A 17,947-nucleotide genomic window follows, 5' to 3' on the forward strand; every position below is an offset into this window, starting at 1 on the left:
CATTACTAATAATGATACTTTGCCCTTCTGATCTCCAAGCACTCAGCAAACATGACCAAATTAAGCTTCCAAATGCCCCTGGGAGCTGGGAATTCTTACACTCCTGATGCAATGGAGAAACTGAGGCACCGTGGGCTGAAATTACTTGCCCACAGTTGTAGTGTAGGATTAGGAACCAGGTGTCCTGTGTCCAGATTCCTGACTAGGCCACATTGCCCCCCCAGTTCATGACTGATGAAAATGGCATTTCCCCTATTTATATTCTGACAGTCTCACAAACAATCTGGCTAATACAATAGAGAAATTTTCCCATTCCATATTACCCCTATAGACACTGGGGTGAGGTGTCCTATATGTAACCTTCACCGCTGAGCACCTAAGTCTCACCCAGCTCTGCCCTTTCTCCATTCCAGGAGAGACTTAGTAAGCCACTAGGAACCAGCTTTTGGCTGCAGTTTAACCCTTTGAAAGCTCAGTGGCTACTTTGCTAACATGTTGTTAGTTTAGCATGGGACCGAACTTGCTGCTCTATTAGATACAGGGGTTAGGATGCCCATAGAACTGCAAGGAAATTAGAGAGGCTTTAGGTCATCACAATGGGTCTGATTCACACCCTCCAAAGTAAGTTACTGCTGCTGCACTTGTGTCTTCCCATTACCCCATGGAGAGATAAGGCACCTGGGGTTTTCAGAAGGCTGGGTGACTTTGGTGGGCTAAATTTGGCTCTCTGTTACACTGGGTGCAATCCCAAGAGTGGTGCAATACCCTAGGCAGAACCAGGGAAAGACTTGGGTTGGCATCTGTCCTGATTTTAATCCTTGCTCTGGGGGTCATCTGGATTGTTGTTGTGGAAACCCTGTGTCCTCCACACCCAGGGTTCAATCAATCCCCCACTGATGTCAGTGGGAGTTGGACTGGCCAGGCCTCGCGGGCAGCTCATGCACATCCCATTTCAAAAGCGGCTGCTGGTTTTGGGGTAGGGGTAGGCACAAGGCTCATCCTAGCCCCAAAATAGCCTTTGCAGCTTGCAACACATCATCACAATCGTGCTGTGTCAGATGACAATCTGCAGAAACAACCTCATCACAGTGTGCATTTTGCAACACAATGGCTCTGTTTCCATCTCTGAAAAGGGATAGGTTTATATGTACCTCCAGGTGTTTTTATTAGTTTATGTCCATGCTCCCTGAGCCATGCTGGAGGGCAGAGTGCAGTAAATAAAGATCAAGACGCACAGATTTGTCTGCGCTGCGGCTACCTTTCAGACATGGGGCTGGGAAATCCCCAACGTCCTGCCTTTGGTGGTGGCTTTTAAGATTATTTGCCTGGACTATTTTTAATGGCTGTATATTAATATCAGGCACTGCTTGGCTGGCAACAACTGTTCAGCAGACGCCAAAGAGGCTTAGCTACAAAACAGAAAACAAAATACCGTTAAACAACACCAAAGATTTGATTCACCCAGCAAACGCAGAGAGAACAGGGAGGAGCCCCGGCCCGATTTCTTCCTCCACTGTGTATTCCCCTTGTTCAGTGAGCAGAATCCAGGGCGCCTTAGGTGTTTTGTAGTTGGACAATGAAGCAGAGGCGCCGCCTGCCCCTTTAAGAGGCTTGGGGGGCGTGTTGCATACACGCTGCTGTCTCTCACGGCCTCCCTCTGCCTGTTAAAGGGGAATCGCTGTCTACCCCCAGCTCTGCGCAGCGAAGTTAAAGTCAAAGGCATCTTGGAAGAGTTTTGCAACAGGCAGCTCTGGCTTTGGAAGCTCTGGCAAGACCCGTCTTCTGCTAGCGGCCCGCTCCGGGAGCCGGGCAAGCATTTCCCCAGCGCAACAGCAAAGCTGGGTGCCGCGCTCCCTCCAGCCCTGCCACACGATCCGCTGGAGCTGCGGGGCACATGATGTACACGATTACCAGGGGACCTAGCAAGCTAGCCACCCAGAGAAGGACAGGTAAGGGGGCAGCCAAATGGGCAGCTGCTGCTCTTCGGTGGAAGCAGGCTGGGGGGTGGGGGGGGCGGCGCCCCTGTTCTTGCCCTGCGGGGCCAGGAGGACTCTGCTTCCCCCTCCCCCGGTGCTGCTCCTCTGAGCTCTCCCCCCGCCCCGCTCGGCTGCGTGCCCTCCTCAAGCACCACGTTGCCTGTGGCAGAGAGTCGCCCGTGCCCCGTCGCCTGCCTGCCCTGGGAGGGCAGGGGGCCGGGGCGGGGAGATGTGCCGCCGGGGGACTGTGGGTCGTGCCCAGGCGCGGCTGGGGGCTCGCGGGGCTTGTGCCCGCCCTGACCCCGCTGTCTCGCCGCAGGTCCCACGCAGCAGGTGGAGAGCAAGGCGGCGGATCTGAAAGGCCGGCAGCCGCCGCACAGCGCCTGGCCTCTGTCAAGGTGAGCTCCGGGCCGGGCTGCATCTGGCACGTGCCGCTCCCGGGTCCCAGCTCGCCGGCAGCCCGGCTCCAGCCTCCCGCGGGGGGTGCCCAGGTGCGGGGCGCGGCAGCCCGGGGGAGGGGTGACCTTGTGCAGAGGTTACCCGGCTTGTCCTTGCCACATGGCTCCGGAGCAGGAGGAGGGGCTGGCGGGGAAGGATCAGGGGGTGGAGGCGAGCAGCGGACTCGGGAACCGGCCCCGATCGCTGTTTCCCCAGGCCGGCAAAGGCCTGCGAAGGGCCGGGGAGAGGGATCCAGCCTAGGGCAGGGCCCGCTGCCCGGGGGGGCTGGAGTTGGGGACTGGGGGCGAGTGGTGCAGAGAACTGGGGGCGGGGCAGGGGGCATGGAGCGTGGGGGGCGAGTGCAGAGAGCTGGGGGGCGGGGCAGGGAGCGTGGGGGGAGAGGCAGCAAGCTGGGGGCGGGGCAGGGGGCACGGAGCGTGGGGGGCGAGGGCAGAGAGCTGGGGGCGGGGCAGGGGGACAGCGTGGGGGGTGGAGGTGTGGAGCTGGTAGCCCAAGGGGTGCCAGCCAGATCAGAAGCACTGGCAGTTCCCCCTCTTGCTGCTGCCCAGAGTTAGCCTTTGCCCCAGTGAACAGGCACACACGCTCCCCACCGGGGGAGGGGCAGGAGCCGGGTGTACCAAAGTACAGGCATGGGGATGCCCTGAAGCTGAACTAGTTGCTCCCAGGGCCTCTGCTAAATTAAGTGCCTATCTTCCTCCTGCTGCCCCCCATCCAAGGGAAGGAGCCATACTAGCCCATTGGAATTGCCAGCCCCCCGGGGCTCCAACACCCATGTAGGGATAGTGGGGCCACAAGATTTGGGACCTAATAGGATATGCGGGGGCGGGGGGAGAATGTGTGTGTGGTGTCTGTCATACTCTGGGAGCAGTGGTTCTGGCAAGACAACCCTTAAAGTGCACACCTCAGGGACCCTGGAGAATTTTTTTAAAACTTCCGTCTGTGACCTTGCAAACGCCACCCCCACTTTAAGCACTGGGCATAACTCCCATTGACTTAATTGGGGCCAGGACATCACCCAGGGGCTCAGTACCAGGCAGGGGAGCCTCTTCAGAAACTTCTGTGCTTGAGCATGGCAGGTGTGGGGGACTGCCAAATACAGAGGTCATTTTGGAAGTTCATGGCCTGGTTCAGATGAGCCATTACAGGATCAGGTGCAACTAATAGGTGTTCCCCCCCCCCCCCCATGCAGCCTTTCTGTTCCTTCATCCATACCCCCAGCTCCCTTCTGCTTGAAACAACTCAGTGAGGAGAGTTTTCACTTAAAGGCCATGGGAACTACAGATTCAAGCAGATGGGGTTCAAGCCCTTTACAGCCTGGCTCATAGAGGATCCTCCCATGGTGGAGAAGCAGAGACCCCCTCCCCAGTCTCTGACCCCCACCCCAACCAGCTCTTTCCAAATAGTGTAGCCTGAAGATAAGGAATTAAACTCTCTTTGTGGGTCTGAAGATAAGAATGGGTCCAGCCCTCAGGCATTCAGTGGCCTAGGCAAGGGCAATGAAGGTGCATTGGGATGGCCCACCCAGCCTCCTGCCTGCAATAAGAAATATTACCTAGTTTCCCAGCCCACATGAGGGGACGGAAAGGTCCGAGCAGCATGTGGCACTATGATGACATAGCCAGAAATCCAGGCTGGAGGTGGTGCAGGGGCCAGAGGCAGTTAGCCACTGCAATCCACTGGCTCAAGTCACAGTCACTGCCCATGTCCAAGCCTCTCTGTTGTCCACTCCAGGGAAAAATAACCAAGGGCAGAGTGGTATTCCACCTTAGCTCTATGCTTGGTCCTCAGCTGTGCTGTCTGATCCACCTGGCTGGACGTTGGCCCCCACGTTGAGCCCCATGGATGCTTTGTTGCCCCCTGCTGGATCACCCACATGTACAGTCTGGGGTACATGAATGCAGTGAACCCTTCCATCTGGAAAATTATCAGCTGTGAATGGTGCATAGAATTGGGATGAAAATAAACTTATTTTACTCTAATCTTATTGCACCTAGAAGATCTTTCCAGCACCTGTTTGCTGTGTGGCCTCCTTCTCACTCGTCAGACCTGTCCACCTGCCCCTTTTCTTCCCAATATCTTTCCAGCATGGACTCCCTTATCAGATCACTCAAAATTCGACACAGTAAAAATGCAATAAGGAAACCTTAGGGATGCACAGCTAAGCATTTGAAAGTCAGGATATTGCAACGTTGCTATTGTACACACAGCCTTAACTCTGCCCTATCGGGAGTGACCATTACTGTACTGGTTTTTAATTACATGATCACATGCTATTTGTCAAACAATGAACAAATGAAATCAGACAGTATTTCCATTTACAAACAGCAGAACTATATTCACTCTTAACCAACCGTAGCATGTACTGTAAAAGTTCTTCAGAAATAGCCCCTTGTTGGAATGATTAAACACAGATTTCTGGTGACGACATAGCCATCAGATCTGATTTTTATTCTGTAGCTGCAGATGAAACAGAACTAAGAGCGGGGGGAGAAGTTTCAGTTAAAGGCCAAGGAAACTGCAGATCCATTCAGATCAGGCTGAGGTGGGCGGGGAGGGATACACACCTCCAAACAGTAAGGAGTGGATTAGTCTATCGATGATATCATCAGTTCCTCTGCTTAATTCTCTGGTGTGGGGAGAATCTTCATTTTCATGATGGGATGTATATAGTGGGGCCCTGATTGTTCCCTGGCAGATAGCATTGTCTACTTTGGGAAGCTCTCAAAACTTTTCATAGATTGGGCCATACCTTATTAGAGAGATTGTCTCGTGAGTACTTCCCGTACCATTCACCCAGTTCCCTCTGCCCTCCCATTCAGGATCACATAACACCACCATGGTAATTGCCTGCATAAAAAGTTAACATGAGGGAAAGTGGTTTTTCTCTTAGTGCAGCGTAGCAGCTGGAGACAGGGAGAAGATAGCACCATGGGACCAACCAACTCTCCACAAGCCACCAGTAAGTGCTCTGCAGACCACAGGTTGGGAGTGACTGGTCTGCTTGTTTCTGTTCTTCCACCAAATGGGTAATAGATATAATTATGTTTAGGGGATTATACTCTAGGGGAAACATTATAATATATTTCATAGAAAAAATCCATCTTTGGAACACTTTAGACATTGCACTGCTATGATGCCTCAGAAGACTATATAATGTAGTTACTTTAAAAGCATTGCAACCAATGGAAATGCAGTATGCAAAAGAGCCATATGATGATTGGGCAAGTTACTGCTGATGTCAAACCCACTGATTTCACCAGTTAATATATTATTTCCCTTAGATCCTATTAAACAAACCACAGCCTTCATTAACCATGAAAGGCTGTTTCTCATTTTGACCAGACTTCAGTTTAACTTATAGCCACAAGAATCTCCCGTCAAGATGACCTATGTCTGTGCCCCTTCTTTGTGGTATACAGTGGAGGTCTGGAAGGGTTTGATATTTGTTGTTGTTCAGAAACATCAGGAATGTCAGTCTTCCTGCTTTTGCTGGAGGACTCCTTGGATGACACAGTGCTATGGTTTAGAACTTTCTCTGCTCTTAACTGAAAGGGCTAGAGATACTGAATAGGAGTTAAAACAAGAAACAGAGGTTTATATAGTCTTTCCCTCTCTATTAATCAGTTTTCATTTCTTTTCTATTTTCAGTGTCAGAATCTTAGTAGATCTCTAGTCATCCATAGAATTTCCCAGGGCAGACAACACTTTGGTGTCTAATGTGAAAATCATGCAGATTGGAGGTTGGGGGATCCCTAAAAATCCCAAAACATCTTTCTGGCCATTTTTCTCCATCCTCAAGAACCAAACAAGAAAAGACACACAAGCTCCATTTTTCCCCCTTTGTCAGTTGTCTTTCACACATTAAACAATATGGTCGTTAAACATTTACCGTCTTTAAAATTGCAAGTCACTTATTTACCATCCTGGCTGTAACATTCACACTGTGTTGAATGTTATACAGAATATAATTTTCCTTTGGCATTCTGAGCGCCTTCCTCACTGGATCATATGACATCTCTTAGGTTGTGTTATTGCACTGCAGATTCATCAAGGCAGGGGAATGGCTCCCAGGGGCAGACAATGGAGTCAAAAATAGACTAGCAGTATTTTGTGAGACTTGGTCAGACAGGGTCTCAAGCACTTTTCAGGACTGATGGTCTCAAATGGTGGCAGGGCAGGTCCCGGCCTTCAGGTTACTAACTGAGGCCTTGAGTATGATGGAATTTCTAGACTTGGGGAACTATGAGAGCTGGTGAAATTGGAATTTCTGCCCCATCCAAAATTCTGATATTTCAAAATTTGTTTTTGTCCCAAATCAGGAAGAAAAATTGAAATATGGAGATTTTCCCCAGAACAGCAAATTCTGAAAAGTTTCACTTCAAAATGTTCCATTGAGTATGATGGAATTTCTAGACTTGGGGAACTATGAGAGCTGGTGAAATTGGAATTTCTGCCCCATCCAAAATTCTGATATTTCAAAATTTGTTTTTGTCCCAAATCAGGAAGAAAAATTGAAATATGGAGATTTTCCCCAGAACAGCAAATTCTGAAAAGTTTCACTTCAAAATGTTCCATTTAAATGTTTCTGTTTTCACATTCCCAAATTCAAATGGTTTGGTCTGTTTGAATGCCTTGTGATCTACTATCTTCTATGAGGCTAGGATCCCCAGCTAGATTACATCTCCCATGATGCATTGTGGTCAGGTGACTCACAAGGCCCTCCCACAATGGTTCAGTTACAGGGCCCACCACAGAGCATCATGGGAGATGTAGTACAGTCAGAGGTTCCATTCAATAGAGAAGAATGGTGGCATAAGGCACCCAAACTACAGTTCCCATGAGATACTATGGCAGCTCAAGCAGACAAGAGATTAATACTATACTGACCTGAAAAACTTTGAGTCTATTCAACAAACTGAAATGTTTCAATGTGGGTTGACCCGTCCTGAAACACAATATTTCATTTCTATTTTCCTGACAGAAAATTGAAGATTTTTGCAAAATCAGGGGTCTTTTTTTGGTGGAAACTGCATTTTCCATCAAATTCCCAGTCAATTCTAGTAGGTCTGCTGGTTTAGACCCTTCTTGCACACTTAGTGCATTTGTGTAAAGTGTGGTCTACATTGATGCAGCTACTCCAGTTTCAAACACATTACCCCAGTCTCTTTCCTTCGTTGAGCCCTCCACCTTCTAGGCCCTATGGGAAAAAATAGCATGTGATCATGTAACTCAAGACTGTACCATAGCGCATATGCAGAAGGGGCCAAATTAAGGTTGCATGGGCAACCTTAGTTCTGGTATGTCTTATCTTCTGAATGCATGACTTAGCAACCTGTATATTCTTGTGTAAGATGGCATGTTTGTGTGTAATTTCCTAGGTTTTTAAAAAAATCAAACTAAACCGCCCCCAGAAATTCCATCAAGTGGTATCATATTTAGTCCTACATTGTTTATCAGCAGGGTTGGACACTTTAGATATACTGCACAGACCTCTGCCACTGAGCTAATGAGGTAACGGATAGCAGTAGTAGGTTATTATCCTCTACGTGGGTCCAACTCTAAAGAGGTATGGGACACTCTGCCAGTGGGTTTAACAGATATTGGGTTACAGCATAGGAATTGAGAGACTCAGGAATCATGGGTTCCATTCCAGGCTTTGGAGGGGACTGTGCTTTAGAGGGCACAGACTCTTCTGCCCATTTCCCCCAACCTGCTTCCTTGTCTAAGTCCCACTCCTCAGGCTTCTCTTCCCAGTCTCCTTGCCCAGCATGTCCTAGGCTCCCCAGTTCCGGTCTCCTTGTTCAGCCAGTCTCACTTTCCCACTTCTCGGTTCCTCATCTGATCTGTGTCTCACCCCCACCCTAGCTTCTAGTCCCCCATCCCCATTGGATCCCAGTCCCAGTCTTCCTCCCTGGGCTTCTTATCCAATCTCAGCGTTCTCCCCGCAACCCTGCTTCCTTGTCCCAGTCTCTGCCCTGCCAGTCCCAGTTCTCCCCCTGCACTCCAGCCCCTTGTAAGATCTGTGTCCCCGCTTCCTCCGCTCCTTCCCCCTACCCCACCCCATTGGTATGCAATCCCAGTCTCCCCCCAGCCCACTAGTTTCCCTTTCCCTTCCATCCTCCCCTCATCTCTAGCCTCAGATTCTCTCCACCAGCCCAGACCCTTTGTCCCAATCTACTCCCCTTTCCTTCCCTCCCCCCGGCCCACACCACCGCCCCTCCGGTCTGGCTCTTGTCACTTCTACATTCAGATCAGACAGTTTCCTCTACCTGCTTGGGCCTGTCAGGGGATCATGGCTCCGAAGCAGATGGGGGCCCTGCTAAATCTTTTCAAAGAAAAGGTCACGAGTTTTTTTTAAACATATTTTTTTCCAAGCCTCATTACTAGAAACATCTGAGCCATTTTGGCTAAAATCTTCCCCCAAAAATCAGCCTAAGGCAGACACTCAGTATGGGAAATTTCTGCCTAAACAGCTTGAAGTTTGGCAAAGTTCTAAGCAACTAAAAACAGGAGCTTATAATGGGAAGCATCAGGCAACCTTTACTCTGGGTGGTGCTCCCAGCTCCGCCTATAGTAAAATATTCAACTCCTTTGGAAATAACATGTGGAGTGCTTCAGTGTGGCAGCTACCTACACTGATGGCAGGGGTTCCCCCGTCACCTTCCCAAGAGGTGGCAGCTAGGTCGACAGAAGAATTTTTCCATCAACCTAGTGCTGTCTGTACTGGGGGCGAGGCTGGGTCCAGGGTGAGGATTGTTCACGCCCCTGAGCGATGCGACTGGGTCTAACTTTTTAGTGCAGACCTGGCCTCGGAGTACGAAGCCTATATTCTCCCAGAGCATGTTTGGCCTGTGACCATCTCTGCAGCTACGTCACTGGGGACCAGCAGGCTGGCTCTCTGGGCTGACTGGGGCTTTTCTAACCCAACCAGTTAGGAGCAGTCTGTTTTAGTGGCACCCACAGACTTGACATATTTTGCCCTTGGGCTCCCTCCACTGGCTTGAATGGGTAGTGACACACACTGTGCCCACACCCGATGCTGGTGCTTGGACAAGGAAGTGACCATGTTAATGTCTAGATCTATTAGACCAAGTGGGGGTTGGGGGTGAGCCGCTGCACAGTGAAGCCAGAAGCTGGCAATCATAGGATTTCACTTCCTGGCCAAGGAAAGATGAGGCACCGGCTGAAATGCCTCTGGCTCGATTTATTTTGCCAATTCTGCCGCTCCTACGACGATTGCAACATTTTCCTTCCCAGCGAAAACTCATAGTGCAGTGACTCTGCCATAGCATTGGTCCACACGCTGAGGATCTGGAAAGTGTGTTGGCAGAAAGAGTGGCCCCGACAGTAAATGATCGAAGTCCCATGCATTGAATTTGATCATTTATAATAACAGGCTGTTAGTTAAAGAAAGCAGACTGGAAACGTTAATAACGGTCTCATCACCTCACTGTGTTTATATTTCATTAATGCCTAGAGCTGCCACCTGAGCTCAAGGCACCATTGTACTGGGTGCTGGACCGATAAAGGGACAGGTGCTGCACCAGAGAGCTAATCAACATAGAGTAGACAGCTAAAGGAAGGGGGGAGGGGAAATTTAGGGACAAAGAAGCAAAGTGACTTGTCTCAGGTCATGCCGAATAGAACCCAGGAGTCCAGACTCCCAGTCCCAGTCTCTGGCCACAAGATCCACTTCCTCTCATTACACCATGCCCCCTATCCTACAGCTGACTGGCTCTGGACGCAGAGAGCTCTGTCTTTTCAGCCTCTGATTTTGTCTCTTTGCCTCAGTAGCCCAACTCCCAAACTCGTGTTCAACAGAGTGAATGGCAAGAAGCCCCCGGTGACGACACAGCCCACGGCAGCCACAGAGGAGAGCTACACGCTGGCCCACGAGGAGAACGTCCGTTTTGTCTATGAAAGTAAGAGGCGGGGTCTGGCTAGTCTCCTAGGGGTGTATCAGTGCCGGAGGTTCCTGGGGGCTGTAACATAGCAGAGGGGACGCAGGGGTGTCTCGGTGCCAGAGGTTCCCCGGGGGTTGTAATAGACCAGAGGGGATGCAGGAGAGTCTCAATGCTGGAGGTTCCTGGGGGCTGTAACGTAGCAGAGGGGACAAAGGGGTGTCTCGGTGCCGAGGGCTGGAATAGAGCAGAGGAGATGCAGGGGTGTTTCGGTGCTGGGAATTCTCGGGGGCTGTGAAGTAGCACAGGGGACACAGAGGTGTCTCGGTGCTGGGGGAGGTCCCAGGGGTGTCTTGCTGCTGGGGATTCCTGGGGGCTGTAACACAGCAGAGGGGATGCAGGGGTGTCTGGGTGCTGAGGGTTCCCGGGGGCTGTAATAGAGCAGAGGGTTGTCTTGGTGCCGGGGCTCCTGGGGACTGTAAGAAAGCAGATGGGAGGCAGGGGTGTCTCGGTTCCATGGGGTCCCAGGGGCTGTAACAGGGGGGTGTCTTGGAGCTGGGTATTCCCCCAGGGCTGTAATAAAGCAGAGGGGACGCAGCGGTGTCTCTGGTGCTGGGGGTTCCCAGGGCCTGAAACATAGCAGAGGGGATGCAGGAGTGTCTTGGTGCTGGGGTTCTCTGGGGCTGTAACAGAGCAGAGGGGAGGCGGGGTGTCTCAGTGCTGGGGGTTCCCGGGGGCTGTAACGTGATAGAGGGGACATAGGGGTGTCTCTGTGCCAGGGGTTCCTGGTGCTTACCCATGGTAAGGATCCTGTTGTGTGACTTGGTCCTTCTCTCACTACCCCAGCAAACTGCCACCTCCATGACATCGCTCATCTCTGAGCACTTGAGGATGTTGATTGGAGGTTTCTTGTGATCCAGACATGCTGCAGCCAGCATCCCCTTTTCTCCTTCGCTTGCCCAGACTCTGAGTGGGGATTTGGGGGTCCTGGTGGATAATCAGCTGAACATGAGCTCCCAGTATGATGCTGTGGCTCAAAGGCTAATGCCACCCTGGGAGGTGTAAACAGGGGAATCTCGAGTAGGACCAGAGATGGTCTTATCTTTGTGCCTGGCACTGGCGAGACTACTGCTGGAATACTGTGTCCAGTTCTGGTGCCTGCAGCCGAAGAGGGATGTTGATAAATTGGAGAGGGGTCAGAGAAAAGCCATGGGAATGATTAAAGGATTAGAAAACCTGCCTGATAGTGACAGATGGAGCTTCTTGAGTCTAGTTAGTTTAACAAAGCAAAGGTTGAGGGGTAACTTGATCACAGCCTACTTGGGGAATAAATACTTGATTATGGGTTCTTCAGTCTAGCAAAGATCCAAACAGGATCCACTGGCTGGAAGCTGAAGCCAGACCAATTCAGACTGGAAATCAGATGTAAATTGGTAAGAGTAAGGGAATTAACCATTGGAAGAAAGAACGAGGAGGACTTGTGACACCTTAGAGACTAACAAATTTATGTGAGCATAAGCTTTCGTGGGCTAAAACCCATTTCATCGGTTCATCCAATGAAGTGGGTTTTAGCCCATGAAAGCTTATACTCACATAAAGTTGTTAGTCTCTAAGGAGCCACAAGTCCTCCTCGTTCTTTTTGCTGATACAGACTAACATGGCTGCCACTCTGAAACCCATTGGAAGAAGTTACCAAGGGGTATGGGGGGTTCTCCAGCACTGACAGTTGTTCAGCCCAGACTGGGTGTGTTTCTGACAGATCTGCTCTAGGGAGTGACTGGGGGCTGTTCTCTGGCCTGCATTACACAGGCGTTCAACCCCCATGATCCCAGTGGTTCCTTCTGGCCTCAGACTCAGGGAATGTGTGTGTGGGGTAGGGGCTGTTAGCGGTGGGGGAGGAGGTCTGCCTGCCCTGCCACATGGGCATGCGATTCCCTTGGTAAGGCTGTCACCAGATCCAGGGAGCATCTCCACAGTACGGTGGCCAGAGCAGCCCAGTGATGTCTCCTCTCCTGGGTCCGCGTCTGGGGGCTCTGCAGGCAGCAGCACTTGCCAGGGCAGGCAGAGAAAGCCTATCCCTGGGGCACACCCATGGGGGACACACCCATGAGAGCCCCCCCCCCCCCCCCCCCCGTCACTCAGCAGCAACATGCCTGCCCCAGGCCAGGTGCTGGAGCAGAATCTTGTAGATCTGGGCAGAGGTGGGGATGGGGAGGCCATAGGGGGCTGGGGACAGGGGGGCGGAGAAGCACAAGGGGGATCCAACTTCCAGCAGAGCTGGCCGTGCCTGTGCTGGACCAATCAGAGCGCAGGCTCCTTTGCGTGATGGTGGCTCACAGCTTCGCTCTCCCTTCCAGCCTGGCAACAGGTTGAACAGCAGCTGGACGGCAGCTGGCCAGGGGAGAGCGGGCGTGGCCCGGTGCAGTATGCGGAGAAAACTCCCAACCCCGTGTTGACAAGTAAGTGCCCAGGGGCCACCTGCAGGGGGCGGCACATACCTCAGCAGGAGATGCATGCAGGAGAGGAGGCGCTAGGTGCTGGCTGATGGACCAGGCTGGCTTCCTAGAGACCAGTGCATCCTCAGCTCTTTATTAGGGTGACCCACCAACTGCATTTGGGCTTCTTGGGGGGAGGGGGTCCACCATTATCCCTGCTCCCCTCCTCAGCAACCCTTCCTGCTCTCTGCTCCCACCTCAAATGCCTGTTGCCCCCTCTCCCCTTCTGGTGCTGACTGTCCGCTCGCAGGCTCCAGTTGCGTGCTCCCAGCCTGGGGTGACAGGCCGGTGCCAGCAGGACTCCAGCTAATACGCAGACAGTAGCAGAGTGGAGGTTGCGATGTGGGCTGGAGCTCAGGCTCTGAAGCCCAGCCAGTCCCCCTTGGTGAGAGAGTCTGACTGCCAGCTCCAGCCAGAACAGCCACGTGGTGACCCTGAGTGGGTCTGGCTGGGCAGCTCGCTCCCAGCTGCAGTGCAGACGTCCACAGGAGGGCAGCACGTTGTTACCCAGGAGCCTGGGGCTCGTCTCCTGCTCTGGAGAAAAGTGCCCTGGGTCCTTGAATCAGCCCAAGTCACTAGGAGCTCCCTTCTCTGGTTCTTCTGTAAAATATCCCCAATTCCAGCGACCAGGCTGGATCAGTGGCACCTCGGAGAGGGGAGCCCCCACCAGCACCATGCCAGCAGATTGGGCCAGATCTGGCTCAGGGGAAGAGTGCCCCCTTCTGAGTCACCAGCACTGTGTAACTCTGCTCTTGGCCAGATCACTCATGAGCACCATTGACTTGGCCTCGCTCACTCACTGGGGAAGCCTTTTGCCAGGAAGCCCAGGGCTCTCCTGGGAGCAGCAGGCGGGGTCAGACTCCCACGAGGAGCCCCCTCATCTCCTCCAAAACTGACGGCACCAAGTTTTCCACACCTGGCAGCCCAGTCACATAGCTCCAGGGAGTGAAGCTGCCACTTTCGTGGCAGGAACAAGGAGACCTTGATCAAACGCACGAAGAAGGGGGGTTGCTGTCGCGTCCTTCATACTCCCAGCAGCCCAAAGAAAGAACTGGGGGAGCCATGGTGCAGGCAGCTGCAGCAGCCAGCAGGAAGAGCAGATATGCTGTGGTTGAAAGAAGGGGAGGTGCTCCAGGGCAGGGGAATTATTCCCTCCTGAGCTTAAACAGGGGCAGTGGTGAGAAGCCAGGAGAAAAGAGGATAGAGAGCCTTTTACCTGCAGTCCAATGTCACCCCCCAGTGGTAGATGGGGGAATTGCCATATGCCAATGTGAGCACCGTTAAGCTGTGTTTCTATCTCCATACATTCTGTTCCAGTCTCTTTCTCTTTCAGATTTCGTGCCGATTGACCTGGAGGAATGGTGGGCACAGCAGTTTCTAGCCAAAATTGAAAACGGCTCGTAAAAAAACAACAACCAAAAATACAGTGTAAGAAATACACTTGTTAAAATAATCCCAGCCCAAGTGACACCAATGGAAATGGACCACGGCTCTGCCATGCCACCCACAGCCCTTTGCCTGGACAGGGGAGGAGAGCAGCCCACTGCCCTGGCTGGGATTCCTTAAGTGCCAGTGTTCACACACTTGAAACTCCTGCAGACTCTAGGGCCTGGCGACACAACTGCAGCGTGGGTGTGGAGGGAGAGAGAGGACTGTGACCCCCTACCCCCGTCATCTCTCTCCTCTTTCTGCCCCTTGAGCTCTGCCCTATGGGAAGACAATGGTTATCTGTAGCCAGGACCTTGGTACAATAAAGAGCTGAAACTGCCAGTGGATGGAAGCTTGCTCTGCTTGTGGGGCTTTATTTGCAGGCTTGGTGCTGACCAAGGAGGGGCAACAGACAGCAAGGCCCGGTACAGCCACCCGCTGCCACTCCACCTCTGCAAGGCTGGTGGCACCAGACAGAGCCACATGTGACTCTTCTGGTTCCTCCACTGGGGGGGAGGCATGCAAAAGAACCAGTGTCTGAGTGATGGGGATGGGCTGCTGGGTCAGAATATTTGGTTGCCTTTGCAGCTAGGCTGGTCATGGGCAGCAGGGAGTTTACCTGCAGCTGGTGCCCCTGGCTGAGGAGTGGAAGGTGTCCATGTCTGACTGGGGTAGCGTTTGGCACACACCGTACAGGGAAATGGCTGCCCCATTGCACATTCCCTGCTGAGCTGGTGCAGCCCCTTCACTGTGCTCCAGGCTTTGGGCTCCTGGCTGGCCCTGGAGCAGCTTGAATGGGGAACCCTGGGGCGGGGGGTGGGGGGGAAGGGGAGCAGATTCAAAGCACAAAAATAACTTGGTTCAGCCAGGCCAGCATGCCACTTTGGGCTCTCCCAGACCCCATCCTCACAGAGGCCCATTCTTCCCTATGCTAAGCACTCTCATGACATGCCTCTCACCTCCCCCACCCCATCCACCACAGAGGCATTGCCCCTCCTTACCCTGAACCTGCACATTCACACCACCCCCACCCACTAACTGAGGGTTTAGACTACTCTTCTCCATTGCCTTAGGCTCCGCAACTCTTGCCAGCCACCCCCCCAATCACTCCACCAGCCAGGCCTGGCACCTGTGTGATGAGGGGCAGGATCTGAGAGGCAGAGAGACAAGCCAAGGCCTGCAGCAGCTGGGGAAGCTGAGCCCAGGAGGAGCCGAGCGAGATCCCCAACTACAGGCCAGAGACTAGGCAGGACGGCACTGCGTGGGCAGAGGCACCACTTCTGTTACCTCTGTTCCCCTAAAAAACCAACCTAGGGTCACACTTGTATTAGTTTTATTACAGTGCCGCTGTTGGGTCAGACAGAAAAGGGAAGGAGCTTATTTATACACCACATTCAGATTCACCGCATTCATACCCCCATGAACCCACACATTTACACAGGCGGAGAGCTACCGGAGACAGCATGGGAAGCCAAGAAGCCGAAGCGTGGTAGATCTGGCGTGTCCGCCTGCGGTCACGGACAAGGGCTGGTGAGCAGCTCAAGGAGCAGCAGCTTGTGTGCATGGCTGCTTGCTTTTATTTTGGAACTGGGTGCTCCTGTCATGTACACTGAGTTTTTCTTCTGTGTCTGTCATGGAGAAGCATTCCCAGTCCCTCCCTGTTCCTTTCATGCATCTTTTCTTTAGAGCACTCTGTGATTGCCTTCTCAGGGCAGATTATATCAGACATACCTGGCTCCGGGCTCTTTTCTCCTTGCAGTTCCTCTCCGCCCAGTCCCCCATACACTCCCTCGTTCACACCCCCTTATCTTCCACACACACACTCCCTAGTTCACACTCTCTCTGACTGTGGGATGGGATATTACAGAGCTTGGCAGTTCATATAAATGGTAACTTGAAAAGGTTGCAGAGCTTCAAAGGTTACAAAACTTAAAAGGCTATGCTAACAGTAAATGAAGTTACAAAGTCTGCAACAAGGTTGCAGAACGTAATGATACATGTTACAGATCTTACAATCGCATTTGAGCAGAGGCTTTACATAACATGTAAGTCGTGCTGCTGGTGTAGTGGTATCATGCAAGATTCCCATTCTTGCGACCTGGGTTCGATTCCCGGGCGGCGCAGAGAAATTTTGGGGGGAGGGATAGCTTAGTGGTTTGAGCATTGGCCTGCTAAACCCAGGGTTGTGAGTTCAATCCTTGAGGGGACCATTTGGGATCTGGGGCAAAAACTGGGGATTGGTCCTGCTTTGAGCAGGGGGTTGGACTAGATGACCTCCTGAGGTCCCTTCCAACTCTGTGATTCTGTAACATTTTCCACCCTTTGGTCGCCCAAATTGTGGTGACCATCCAAAGGGGAACGACATGTCTCCACTCATCCATGCTAGTGCTTCAACTCCCAGAACAATTCCAGCTTTTCATTACATGTAGCATGTCCACAGTAACAGACAAACATATCAAAATATTGACCAGAGGATGTAACAATGAGCATCAAACAGCCCTTCTCATGTACAACATTTAGATGAAAATCAAAACATTTGGTGGGAAGGTAAACAATCAGTAAAGGGGGTAGTTATACACAGGCTTTTGGACGGAGGTGGCCACCACAGGGATAGGTATGTGATTGACAATTTGGCAGGAGACAGAGGGGTAGGGAGTGGGAGGGGTCTAAGAGTTAAAGAGAGCTCTGAGCCTAATACAGTATCTTCCCTCTTCCCAAACATCGTACACCATAATGCTAGCAATGAGACAAGTGCGACAAGACAAACATGAAACAGAAAACATAGAACATGAGACAACATAGAAGTTGTTTGTTTGTTTGTTTGTTTGGTCGCAATGATGCACCATGGTACGTTTCAGTTGTTCTTCAGCTGGTACCAGCTCTTTTGAAGAAGGTGATTCTTTTACCTTTTTTTTTAATTAAAATTCTTCTTTTAAGAACCTGATTGATTTTTCATTGTTCTTTAAGATCCAAGGGTTTGGGTCTGTGGTCACCTGTACAAATTGGTGAGGATTCTTATCAAGCCTTCCCCAGGAAAGGGGGTGTAGGGCTTGGGAGGATATTTTGGGGGAAGACGTCTCCAAGTGGGCTCTTTCCCTGGTCTTTGTGTAAGACGCTTGGTGGTGGCAGCATAGGGTTCAAGGACAAGGCAAAGTTTGTACCTTGGGGAAGTTTCTAACCTCAGCTGGTAAGAATAAGCTTAGGGGGTCTTTCATGCAGGTCCCCACATCTGTACCCTAATGTTCAGAATGGGGAAGGAACCTTGACAGGGGCCTTGGCCAATTTGGTACACTGTATCACTTCCCTTATTATATATAGTAAATGGCCCCTCCCACCTTGCTTGGAGGGGCTTAGTGTTCCATGTACATTACCTGATCACCCACCTGCCAGGCGGGTGGTTTCTGTCACCCCTTGTCCATTTTTTCCTGAGCCCATCCCATTGTTTGCTGCATGAGTTGAACAGCTTGAGGAAGTTCCTCTCATAGAAGTTTATGCCATTGGATCAGTTCCAGAGTGGTGGGGTCAGAGAGGGAGGGGATCGATTGTGATAGCATAAGGTGCATTGGCCATCTAAACATTAATTGGAAAGGCATCACTGAGCTACTGTACCGGGATCTATTCCTGATTACAGCTGACACTAAAGGCAAATGTTTAGTCCAGGCCCCCCTCCCCCCAACAAGACTTTAGA

General features: G+C 51.7%; 1 protein-coding gene across 2 annotated transcripts; it reads left to right on the forward strand.

Moving 5' to 3' along the window:
- Positions 1–1,648: 1,648 nt before the first annotated feature.
- Positions 1,649–14,601, forward strand: MCRIP2 (MAPK regulated corepressor interacting protein 2). Of its 2 annotated transcripts, none has more exons than XM_084642298.1 (5): positions 1,649–1,949; positions 2,296–2,374; positions 10,227–10,357; positions 12,694–12,795; positions 14,165–14,601. In XM_084642298.1, the coding sequence occupies exons 1-5, from the start codon at positions 1,895–1,897 to the stop codon at positions 14,233–14,235; spliced, it is 438 nt and encodes a 145-aa protein (XP_084498424.1). In that variant the 5' UTR covers positions 1,649–1,894; the 3' UTR covers positions 14,236–14,601. The 2 variants fall into 2 exon arrangements, with proteins under 2 accessions (XP_084498424.1, XP_084498425.1); XM_084642299.1 differs by having other exon boundaries at positions 1,651–1,949; positions 10,230–10,357.
- The last annotated feature ends 3,346 nt before the right edge of the window (positions 14,602–17,947 follow it).

Source organism: Lepidochelys olivacea (assembly GCF_965140295.1).
Source record: "Lepidochelys olivacea isolate rLepOli2 genome assembly, chromosome: 10".
In the NCBI taxonomy this organism is placed as follows: Eukaryota; Metazoa; Chordata; order Testudines; family Cheloniidae; genus Lepidochelys; species Lepidochelys olivacea.